This window comes from Odocoileus virginianus, chromosome 6, assembly GCF_023699985.2.
Source record: "Odocoileus virginianus isolate 20LAN1187 ecotype Illinois chromosome 6, Ovbor_1.2, whole genome shotgun sequence".
In the NCBI taxonomy this organism is placed as follows: Eukaryota; Metazoa; Chordata; class Mammalia; order Artiodactyla; family Cervidae; genus Odocoileus; species Odocoileus virginianus.
The window spans coordinates 52,888,306-52,901,036 of record NC_069679.1 but is presented as its reverse complement, the minus strand read 5'-3'; the positions used below and the strand labels follow the sequence as shown (position 1 = coordinate 52,901,036).

The 12,731-nt window shown below is 43.9% G+C and overlaps 1 protein-coding gene across 2 annotated transcripts in view; it reads left to right on the top strand.

Annotated features, from left to right (window-relative positions):
* SQOR (sulfide quinone oxidoreductase) overlaps positions 1 to 12,731 on the top strand; it is a 44,852-nt gene that overhangs the window by 20,406 nt on the left and 11,715 nt on the right. For both annotated transcript variants that reach the window (XM_070469352.1, XM_020912838.2), the window contains exons 3-5: positions 480 to 650; positions 7,752 to 7,805; positions 11,757 to 11,951. In XM_070469352.1, coding sequence (XP_070325453.1) covers positions 480 to 650; positions 7,752 to 7,805; positions 11,757 to 11,951 — 420 coding nt within the window. The remainder of the gene's footprint in view (positions 1 to 479; positions 651 to 7,751; positions 7,806 to 11,756; positions 11,952 to 12,731) is intronic.

The window sequence follows — 12,731 nt, the reverse complement described above, 5'->3', positions numbered from 1 at the left end:
GTATGCCTGTGTGCTAAGTCGTTTCAGTCGTGTCCGACTCTTTGTGACACCATGGTCTGTCCATGGAATTCTCTAGGTAGGAATACTGGAGTGGGTTGCCTTTCCCTTCTTCAGGGGATCTTCCTGACCCAGGGATCTAATCAAGGTCTCCTGCATTGCAGACAGATTCTTTACCATCTGAGCTACCTTACCTACAAAAGAATTCAGCCAAGATCAGCAAAGAAAGTCATAAACTATCTTTAGTGACCACTGTGTTATATATTGCTTGAAGTGGATTTAAGGTAACTGCCCTTCAGAATTTAACATAGTAGGAAATACCAGTGGAGTTGGTGGGGGAAGACTAACCTTTTGGAGACTTCTCTGTGATGCTTCAAGGGTCAGGAGGGAGGAACTGGGAGAGTCTAGCTCATGTATCTTTAGCTATGACTCTTTTGATTAGCCTCACATTGTAATGAATCTCCAAATACTTTGTTTTTTAGACACATTTCTACCAGCCCATCTGGACCCTGGTGGGTGCTGGTGCCAAACCATTATCCTCATCTGGCCGTCCCACAGCAAATGTGATTCCATCTGGTGTGGAGTGGATCAAAGCTAGGGTGGTTGATCTGAATCCAGACAAGAACTGCATCCACACAGATGATGACAAGAAGGTAACCACTGGGGTCCTTTGGCTTTTGTTAACCTGAGGGTTTATACTGAATGCACATTGTATCAAAATGGACAGCTTCGTGGTGAGAGGGTGGGGTATCTGTGTGTGTGTGTGTGTGCATGTGTGTGTGCTGAATACTGTGTGAGATGGGACAGGTGTGGGAAAAGGAGGACGGGATAGATGGAAGGACTGAGTGATGCTGAATTAATAAATGAACAATGAAGACAAGCATTTGTTGAAAACCACTGTTTGCCCTGTTGCTTACTACAGTATCATGTACCTGAATTCTTACTGAACAGACACTACTGCTCTGTGTTAAAATACCAGGTACCTCCTTTTTCCTTTGAAGCAGTGGGCCTCTCCACTTGACAGATGGCCCTGCAGAGGAAGGGGATGTTGGAAAGTATCCATCTCAGTCACCCTAGTGGGTGCTCTGCCGTGTGACTCTGGTTGGTGTTAGGGCTAAGAATGGCTGCTGCTGCAGCTTGAAGGTCACAATTGCTCAGCACCATAGACGTCTCCTCCCATCCCCACCACACTTGGATCCCAACTTTTCAGCAGCTGCAGCCCCTGGGTTTGGCTGAGGGGATGAGGGCAGGATGGTGAGAAGACAGGCTCAGAAGCCATCCTGTCCCCTCATCTGCTGCTGAGCCTGGGACAGCCACCATGCTGTCCCCGGCCTGTCCCAGGGTCTGGTGGCTCTTGGGCCCTAAGGGTGTTACTGGCCTTAATCCTCTGACCCATATCCCTCCAAACTGGGCATGCCAGCATTTTCACAGAACTGTAGAATCAGAGTTGGTGGAAATCTTTCAGCTCTAACTTCTTGCTCTAAGCAGGGACCATTGGCTGCAGGCATTCTCAACCTTTCCTTAGGTCATGGATCTTTCCAAGCAGGACCTTAGCCTGCTTTACAGAATGCATATATGTGCCTAATTTTGCATTTAATTTCAAGTAGTACAGAGGTTTTTTGTATCCTTTCCCTGAACCCTGATCAAGATTACCTGCCTAGTTTCTGCTCTTCCTTCCTTCCTCCCTCAGTATTTATATTAACCATTATTATAACCTGTGTATACAGTTTTAAGGTTATACGAGTGAACCAAAAAGGACAAATATCTTTATTGTTCAGGATTTTATATTCTAGTGGAGGAGGACATACAATAAACAATAAACATAATAAGTAAGTTATATAGTGTGTTAGAAGGTGATGTCAGTTCAGTCAGTTCAGTCGCTCAGTCGTGTCTGACTCTTTGCGACCCCATAAATCGCAGCACGCCAGGCCTCCCTGTCCATCACAAACTCCTGGAGTTTACTCAAACTCATGCCCATCGAGTCGGTGATGCCATCCAGCCATCTCATCCTCTGTCATCCTCTTCTCCTCCTGCCCCCAATCCCTCCTAGCATCAGGGTCTTTTCCAATGAGTCAACTCTTTGCATGAGGTGGCCAAAGTATTGGAGTTTCAGCTTCAGCATCAGTCCTTCCAATGAACACCCAGGACTTATCTCCTTTAGGATGGACTGGTTGGATCTCCTTGCTGTCCAAGGGACTCTCAAGAGTCTTCTCCAACACCATAGTTTAAAAGCATCAATTTTTTGGCACTCAGCTTTCTTCACAGTCCAACTCTCACATCCATACATGACCACTGGAAAAACCATACATAGCCTTGACTAGACGGACCTTTGTTGGCAAAGTAATGTCTCTGCTTTTTAATATGCTATTTAGGTTGGTCTTAACTTTCCTTCCAAGGAGTAAGTGTCTTTTAATTTCATGGCTGCAGTCACCATCTGCGGTGATTTTGGAGCCCAAAAAAATAAAGTCTGAAACTGTTTCACTGTCTCCCCATCTATTTCCCATGAGGTAATGGGACCAGATGCCATGATCTTAGTTTTCTGAATGTTAAGCTTTAAGCCAACTTTTTCACTCTCCTCTTTCACTTTCATCAAGAGGCTTTTTAGTTCCTCTTCACTCTCTGCTGTAAGGGTGGTGTCATCTGCATATCTGAGGTTATTGATATTTCTCCCAGCAATCTTGATTCCAGCTTGTGCTTCTTCCAGCCCAGCGTTTCTCATGATGTACTCTGCATATAAGTTAAATAAGCAGGGTGACAACATACAGCCTTGACGTACTCCTTTTCCTATTTGGAACCAGTCTGTTGTTCCATGTCCAGTTCTAACTGTTGCTTCCTGACCTGCATACAGGTTTCTCAAGAGGCAGGTTAGGTGGTCTGGTATTCCCATCTCTTTCAGAATTTTCTACAGTTTATTGTGATCCACACAGTTGAAGGCTTTGGCGTAGTCAATAAAGCAGAAATAGATATTTTTCTGGAACTCTCTTGCTTTTTCGATGATCCAGCGGATATTGGCAATTTGATCTCTGGTTCCTCTGCCTTTTCTAAAACCAGCTTTAACATCTGGAAGTTCTCGGTTCACATATTGCTGAAGCCTGACTTGGAGAATTTTGATGAATGTTAATTAAAAAATAGAGCCGAGTTACTTGGACTTGGGCACAGGGGTTAGGGGCTTGAATTTAAAGTGGGTTAGTATTTACATGTTTCACTTCTCTGAAAGTTAGCGCTCTTCATTTTTTTTAGGCAAACAGGTAATATGAAAGTTCTTCCTTTAATGAGTCAGAACCCACCTTCCTGTAATCTCTTTTCTGTTTTGTCTTTGGCCTCTAAGGTGTTAGTGGCCATAATACTTTTCTTGTTCCTTATTCTTCCTATAGTGTGGGAGAGAAGGTCTTCTCTCTTTTCAGTGGAGAAACCCTCCAGCTATTTGAAAGTGACTCTTAGAGTCTGTGTCTGTCATCTTCTCCTCCTGTCCCCACTTTCCTCAGATCTCATGGGCTCCAATCCCCTCCCTACCCTCTTTAGCCTGCATTGGACATCATCTGGCTTGTTAGTACCCCATGATCCATGGCCCCAATAGGTGTCTGGGAGAGTAACCAATGCTACAGAACAGCCCAGAATAGTGTGGGACCATTCTCTCCCACAACTGGCTAGAGCCCAAGCTAGCATTTGCCAATGACAGTTCTCACAGTGCTGATTCATGCTGGACTAGATATCCGTTCAAACCATGGGTCTTTTTTTCACATGATCTACTGTTGAGTCAGGCATCCCCCATCCTAAAATATATACATATTTATATATATGTGTGTACACAAATAAATATACATTTATTTACATTAAATTTAAAAATTTATATCTTCTTTATGTATTATTTTTCCCATGTTGATAAGCTTCCTTATTTTCCCCAATATCTCCAGGAGAACAGACTGAATTAAACACAAGACTGTTCTCAGTTCACAGGATTCAACTTTGGGGCTTCTTTTTCTCACCAGTCTGCTTCCAGTTCAAGGGACCAGCAGACCTGTATCTTTGAAGACACGTCACCCCTTCAGTACAGCAGTGCTGCCTCCTAGTCAGACCCTCTGCACTGCAGGAGTAGCTCAGTACCTTTCTGATTGACTTTGTGTGTATCTTAAGGAACATGAACTTGTCTCACCTCTTGAGAATGAGAGGTACTGGGAGGCACCCTCATTTCTGAAACCTGCTTAGACTCTAAGGTCTAGACCCGTGGGAGAGTTGTAGTGCCTTGTTTGGGCTAAGGAATAAGGTGGTATATAAACTGGTGAGACTTTTTTCCAGGATTTTTTAAGCAAAAGTATTCCATAGCCAGGGCTTCCCTTGTGGCTCAGCTGATAAAGAATCTGCCTGCAATGCGGGAGACTTGGGTTCAGTCCCTGGGTTGGGAAAATCCCCTGGAGAAGGGAAAGACTACCCACTCCAGTATTCTGGCCTAGAGAATTTCATGGACTCTATAGTCCATGGGGTTGCAGAGAGTCAGACATGACTGAGCGGCTTTCACTTTTCACTTTCTATTCCATAGCCAAGTATCAGAAATCTGCATATCATGTCTCATCTTCTTGCTTTTGGTTCATCCTCCCAGCTTGCCTGAATCTTTTACATTTGTGATTCTGTCATCTAGTTAGCAGTTTTTCCTTGCCTTTATCCATGATGGGTTCATTTAAGTTCAAGGTTTTAATTCTTTAACCTGTCCCTAGAGAACCTTTTTCCTAGCATACATGAATCAATCAGTATTCTTTTGAAAATATTAAACAATTTACACAATCGTTTCCATCATTTGTTTACACTTTCCTATCCTGCCCGCAATGTGAGGGCACTGCTGAAGTCCAGACTCACTGTGTCTCTGACTCTTCCCTGACCCAGGGATCTGTCTGTTTGGAGTGTGTTCCATAGGCCCAGTGTGTAGATGGATCCTTGCTCCTTCTCCAGACTTAACCTGGTTCTGTTCCTTGTTCCTGCTCCAGCATGCTGGCCTCTCCTCTCCTCAGACACCTCAGCCGCCTCTTCCCTGGTACTTGTGCACAGGCTGCTTCCCCCTCTTCCCCTCGCTACCTCCTAGCTTATCTTTATCTGAGACGTGGCCTCCCTGACCTACCGGAGTAGTCAGGTTTCCCCCTGGACTTGCCATCTGAGCATGCTGTGGTTTAGTAATTGTCTGTGTGGCTCTCTGTTCACGTCTGTCTTGCCCACTAGACTGAACTCCTGGAGGGGTAGGAACTGGGTCTTTCTTGTTTGGTGTTGTATCTCCAGGACTTAGCATAATATCTGTCACATAGAAGGTTTTCAGTCAGTCTTTGTGATCAAGTTGTGCCTCAACTTCTTCATCTGTAAAATGGTACTAATACTGACTTCACTGGGTTGTTGTGAGGATTAAATGAATTAAAACATGTAAAATATTCAGGACAGTGCCTTGAACAAAGTGAATGCTTAAGAAATGTTGCTGTTATTACTTTTTAAAGAATGCATGAGGGACTTCCCTGATGGTCCAGTGGTTAAGACTCTATGCATCCACTGTAGGGGGTGTGGGTTTGATCTTTAATCAGGAAACTAAGATCTCACATGCTGTGTGGTGCAACCAAAAAGTTAAAAAAAAAAAAAAAAAGAAAAAGGAAGGGAAAAAGTATATGGGAAAAAAAAGGAAAAGGAAATATTTATTGGGTAGACACTCTGCTTAGAGTTCTTGACTGCCTACTGATGGGAAGCAGGTTTGCAGTCTGCAAACACTTGCTGATGCCCTTCTTTTTCTAAATTATTATGAGACATCTTTTTATTAGATGAGCCTGGAATTTTGAAATGGATAAACATCTTGTTTACTAAATTGTTAGTCATAATTTACCTCTCCCACCCCCCCCCCATATAAAATTACAAAATACTTGTCCATATTTAGCCTTTTGGCAAGGTCTGCACTGTTCTCTGAAACTGTTCAGAAGTTTTGTCTACAAGTTTTTGTAATTCCTTAGAGTTTAGATCATCTGCCCTGGAAGCTTGAACTCATTCAAAAGACATGAAGTATACTTGTGTTCTCTGCTACTTTAGGATCTATTCTCCCTTATTTTTTTCATAGTCTTAAGCTTGTATATTATTAGTCCATAAAAAGAATCAATATTATGCTCTAATAGAACCATCAAGGCATGCACAAACCAAAGGCTTTTCTTTACAGTGCTCATATGTCTTACATGTGGGTCAGGACCCCAGATCCTATGCCATCTTTGATCTTACATCCTGAAGAGTCACTCAACCATTTAATGATCCTGGTACACTTTCCTGCAGAATAAGGAATTTAAGGGCACTCAATCTCTATGGGTAGGCAAATCATACAGTTGAAGGTGTATCTATCTGTCTACTTTGATAGTTGTATTTTTCACAAGCAGCCGAAATCAACCATCTACCTATCCATTCATCCAACAAATGTTACAGACTTCCTCAATTTAGTGTCTTGTGTTAGATTCTAGGACTCTAAGGAATAAGACATAACCTTTATCCTCTAGGAGTGTTCAGTGTAGTGAGGAGGACATTGTTGCTGAATAACACAAATGCTAAAAACCATTAAGTCCACTGTGCTGAGAGAGCTGCTGGGAGGGGCCAGCAGGGAGGGGACTGAGTCATGGGCAGGTCTCACGGTGGAGGTGACCTTAGAGCCGAGTCTCCTAGGTCAGGACCTCTTCAGCGACTTGCTCCCCTTGGCTCCTCAGCCCAAGTCAAGCTCTTTCAGGTCTCGGAGGCCCCTCTCTTCCACTGTGATCTGCCCAGCAGGCTGCTCTGCTTCTCTATTTGTGTTTTTCACAAGCAACTGAAACCAACCATCCACCTCTCCACCTATCCAGCCTTCTCTCCAAGGCTGTGGCAGTCACCACCTGTGGCTCCGGGCTGGGCTCCCACATTCACTGCTGTCATTCTCCAGTTTTGTAGGCAAGTTTCTTTACTTTATATCCTTTTTGCTTACACTGTTGTACTTCAGCTTGTCTTCCTCCTGATCCTGAACCCACATTTCCATCATAATAAGTATGGATACTTTTGCCCTCAGCATGGATGAGCACAATGCCCATATTTAAAGAGAGGAGTTTTAAATTCTGAACAGCTTATTCAGTAGGATCAGGTAGGTTCTATCACATCTTTTTCAATGTCCCTCAAAAGAGCAGTTTCTCAGTTACGCTGTTGATCCAGTCTCTACGACAGGACAGATTAGTCTGAGATTCACACATTACCCCGTGGTTGGGATTTACAGGTTAACTTTTAAAGAAAGTTGATTGTTTTAAGATTAGAAAGTCATCCTCTCATCCTTCAACATGAAACAGTCAGTTCAGTCGCTCAGTCATGTCCGACTCTGCGACCCCATGGACTGCAGCACGCCAGGCTTCCCTGTCCATCACCAACTCCCAGAGCTTGGTCACACTCATGTCCATTGAGTCAGTGATGGCATGAAACAGTGTTAACACAGATAACTGTGGTCCCTTTTCTGTTGTACCCCACTGTGTAAAGGTGCAGGCATCTCAAGCTCCCAGAAGCCAGGCCTGTTATATATTTGTGAAGCACTGACATGTGAGGCAGCAGAGAGGTGGGCATGATGGCACCCTGGAGTGCTCATCCCTGCCTGCTGGCCTGCCCACCAGCTGCAGCCCTACGTCATCATGTTACAAGATGGGGACGCAGTGGGGGCTACTCATGTCTGGGGTCTGAGTTAGTTCTGGGGCTGCCACTTTTTGGGTCTTGGTCTAAAATGTCATTTTTTTGTGTTTCAGATCTCCTACAAGTATCTTATCATTGCTCTTGGAATCCAGCTGGACTATGAGAAGGTACTTAAAAGAATCTTTTTTTATTTTTATTTTTTTCCATTTATTTTTATTAGTTGGAGGCTAATTACTTTACAACATTGCAGTGGTTTTTGTCATACATTGAAATGAATTAGCCATGGATTTACATGTATTCCCCATCCCGGTCCCCCAAGAATCTTTTTTTTTTAATCTATTTTTGGCTCTCCTGGGTTTTTGTTGCTTTTGCACAGGCTTTCTCTAGTTGTGGCGAGTGGAGGCTGCTCTCTAGTTGCAGTGCATGGGCTTCTCATTGCAGTGCCTTCTCTTATTGCGGAGCATGGGTTCTAGGGTGCATAGGTTTCAGTAGTTGTAGATCACGGACTCTAGAGCACAGGCTCAATAGTTGTGGTGCATGGGCATAGTTGCTCCGTGGCATGTGGAATCTTCCCAGACCAGGGATCGAACCCATGTCTCCTGCGTTGGCAGGTGGGTTCCCTTCTACTGTGCCACCAGGGAAGTCTGAGAAGGTGCTGTTTTAAGCTATTTCTATTACTGTGTCATGGACTTCCCAGGTGGCTCAGTGGTAAAGAATCCACTGCAGTGCAGAAGATGCATGAGAGATGGGTTTGATTCCTGGTTTGGGAAGATCCCTGGAATAGGAAATGGCAACCAGCTCCAGTATTCTTCCCCAGAAAATGATGTGGACGGAGGAGACTGGTGGGCTGCAGTCCATGGGGGTGACAAAGAGTCAGACACAACTGAGCATGCGTACATAAGTATGTTATACTGGCCTACTTATGCTATGATCAAAACTGCATTTAGTTGTTTTATACTCATTTTGCCAAGAAAGAGTATTAAGAAATCCTCTTTCAGTTTTATTTCTCAGCAGCCTTTTTATGGTTTTAAGAAGGTCTTCTCTAAGATTCTGTCAGTGATCATCATATGTTCTAGCTTCAGGCTTTAATCAGAGTTCAGCATGTCCAGGGCCTGATGGTAATTCTTACAAAACAGCAGCCTTTCCCACACTTAAAAGAAAACTACCTTTCTCTGTAGGACCGAGTTGGTTGTATTTCCTTTGAAAGTAAGATTTAGGTTGTGAATTCTTAAGCAGACTTTAAGGGTAGAATACCAGCAGTTAGCTTATCAGGCACTGAAGGGAAGTCTAAGTTTTGTTGTATAGAGACTGGGTTTTTGATATAAAGTGACTGACACAATATAAATGCTGCCCCAGCAGTTCTTTAGACCTCCCTTTTCAGAGAGCTAGGGAGCCAGATGCCCTCTGAAAATTTGTGAGATTCAAATTTATTTTCCTAAAGCATAATGGAGTGAGTTAGTAATTATGATTTCCAGAAGCTTCTTGGAGAATATGAATAAGTAGTTGAAGCACATAAGGCATTTAATAACCAGGTCACAAGTTTCAGGAAAGTGATTTAGGCGAGGGCCTCATCTGAGTTGCATCCGCTGGGTGTTTGATGTGTGTTGCTGGGTTAAAAACCAGAATAGTGACATGTCCAATGTAGGAGGTAGAAGAAATGACCTGGGACCTGTTCTGTGAAGGTTTAAACAAGCCATGGATTAGTGTGGAGGTAGTGATGAGTTTGGTGCCATGGGTCATGAGTCTCATATAGACAATAAGCCATGGAGGACTTTATCGAGAAAGGTGCCAGTGGTAGTTTCTGGGAATCCATGCCTCTTCAAAAGGCCCACCAGAGCCGACTTAACAAAGGTAGCCTATCTCTATGGTCATGTCACCCTGATGGCTTAAGGCCGTATGAGGAGAATTGTCTGAAGACACCAGTGCTGAGAGTGCTTGCACCCTCTTGCAGTAAACCAAGAAACAATAATATTTAAAAGTAGCTGTTACTATGGAGTCTCTACCATGTGCCAGGGATCATGCTAAGAATCTAATACTGATTCTTCATGACTGCTTGAGAGGTAGATATTTTTATCTCCTCTTGATAGATGAGGAAACTGAGGCTAAGAGGATGTGAGTAATGTTTCCAGGGCTACTGTGTTACTTAGCAATCTTGGAGATACTAGAAAACTACCCAGGTTAGTGTAAACAAAGGTGAGATGGCTTTGATGAGGATGCCAAAGTGTGTGGATCTCGGGGGTGGGATGTCATTGGGCCTCTAGAAGGACTGATCTATGATCTGGGCTTTGATGAATGTGAGCAGCTTCTCTCTGCCCAGCTGCCTCTGGCTCTTTGGCCACCAGTTCCCGGTGAATCTCTGCAGTGCCATGTCCTGCTCTCTGGTCTTCTTAGTGTGGTAGGATGGTCCACAGCTCCCCACAGAATGGGGGTCAGATCTCCTCTCTTTCTCAGACTTTCCTGCTCCTTCTGCTTCTGGGTTCCCAGGGAAGCACCTTGGATTCAGTGGTGTCATAAACTGCCCTTTAGGAACAACTCTCCTTAAAAGGAACTTGGTTACTACTTTATGGTACCGTTTTCCTTGATAACAGTTTCTTCAGACTAGAGAAATATGATGAAGGCACATTGGCTATTTACTTATCTCCTGGATCCTGAGTTTCGCTTTGGGAACTGGAAAGCATGGAGGTCATGTGGTAAGGGCTGCAGGCAGTGGGCAGGGGCCTCAGTATCTAGTTGTGTAAGAGTCTAGGTGGATCTCTCAACCTTGCTCTTTAGTTTCCTCATCTTTGTCTGTGGGTCAGTAATATTCCACCCCCTCCCTCAGAGGGAGTGTAGTGAGTAGAGTGAATATAAACATCGATGTAGGATGGCAGAAACATTAAAATGCAGGGTGATTTTATAATACTAAATTATTTTATAATAGTAAGTCTCAACTGTTGTTGAGACTGCTAATATTACAGCTACTTAAACTGTAGCATAAGATATGGTTAACAATCAGAGGAATGCTCACTCTTAACATGTGATGGAGGAGACCGAGGACTCTGTTTCCCTGAGACTTGAGAAATAGGTGTTGGGCGATTCCATGAGTCATGAGTGGGTGCCCTTCAGCCTGGAGAGGTTTTGAAGGACTGCTCATCTTGAGACTGTTTTTGATGGTTCTCTGATCATCCTTGAGTCTCTTAACTCACTCATTTCCATCTCCATTGTGTTATATGAGCCTTCTAACATTTAAGAGAAGGACCCAGTTAATCTTCCTGACAGGAATACACTGACATTTACAGAGCATGTACCATACGCGTGTCATCTTTCTAATCATCTTATACCATGGTCTCTACTCCTGCCAGCAATCCTACAGGGCAGTTATTTTTATCTGCATTTCACAGATGATGAACATAAGCGTTTCAGTGAGCATCAGAATTACCTGGAGGGCGTGTTAAAACAGATTTCTGGGCTTGCCTCTGAGTTTCTGATCCAGTGAGTTTGAGCTAGGGTCTGGTAATCTGCATTTGTAACAAGTTCCCAGGTGGTGCTGTTCTGGGGACCACACTTGAGACCCACTAGCTGATTTATTGGGCCATTTACTGAGGACCACAATGCTTGTAAGTGGAAGAGCTAGGACTCAAACTGGAGTCTGTAGGTTCTCAAGTCCATGCTTTTAATTTCCTGCCTTTGCTGCTTTTATCAAGCACTTGGCCTGGTCCAGCCTGTTACAGGGTAATTTAATTTTGCTATTACTGATAGTGTGACTCTTGGTTCTGCCTGTTGTTCTTCTCCTTCCCAATAAGAAAACTTGTTCGCCAAAAAGGAAGTAAGGCTGGCTTCTTGTCCTCACTCTGATGGTGGGAAGAGAGGTCCAAATTCTGGTCTCCAGGCCACAGAGGCCCAGGGTCTCCCCTCGGCCTCGTCCTTTCTCCACTTTGGGAGATGACTGCAAGCCCCACGGCTCTGGGCTTAGCAGAGCCCTCACTCATCTGCTAGCTCCACTGTATGTGAGTCCAGGGGGCTCAGAATTGTGCTGGAATACATGAGAGGCGGTAGAAATGACGGAGAAGAAGGATCCTAAACACAGTTTCCATTTTCACTTTTGTTAAATGATCATTTCTTTGTGTGCTTTGTTGCAGATCAAAGGCCTCCCTGAAGGTTTTGCCCATCCCAAAATAGGGTCCAACTACTCAGTGAGGACGGTGGAGAAGACATGGAAAGCTCTGCAGGACTTCAAGGAGGGCAACGCCATCTTTACCTTCCCTAACACTCCGGTGAAGTGCGCTGGGGCCCCGCAGAAGATCATGTACTTATCAGAAGCCTATTTCAGGAAGGTATGCTTCCTTTCCAGGGATGGGTAAGGAGGGCTGAAGGGATATCATTTTTATCCATTCAAAATACCGTTTTTGTTTCTAAATTTAGTAGTTCAGTCACTAAGTCATGTCCGACTCTGCAACCCCATGGACTGCAGCACACCAGGCTTCCCTGTCCTCCACTGTCTCCTGATGTTTGCTCAAATTCATGTCCATTGAGCAGATGATGCTGTCTGACCATCTATCCCTCTGTTGCCCACTTCTCCAAAGTATTGGAGCTTCAGCGTCAGCCTCGGTCCTTCCAATGAATTTTCAGAGTTTATTTCCTTTAAGATTGACTGGTTTGATCTCCCTGCTGTCCAAGAGACTTTCAAGAGTCTTCTCCAACACCACAGTTCAAAAGCATCAATTTTTACTTTTTATTTCACATGTACAAAATTATGTAACTGAAAGTTTGCAAAATAGAAAAAAGATGTCATTCATAATCCAATTGCTTTGGTATAGCTACTGTTATCAATTTGATATGTATTTCCATTGTTTTCCCTATTTTTTAACATGGTTATAATCATACTATCAGTTCAGTCGCTCAGTCATGTCCAACTCTTTGCTACCCCATGGACTGGAGCATGCCAGTCCTCCCTATCCATCACCAACTCCTGGAGCTTGCTCAAACTCATATCCATTGAGCTGGTGATGCCATATAACCATCTCACCCTCTGTCATCCCCTTCTCCTCCTGCCTTCAATCTTTCCCAGCATCAGGGTCTTTTCCAATAAGTCAGTTTTTCACATCATGTGGCCA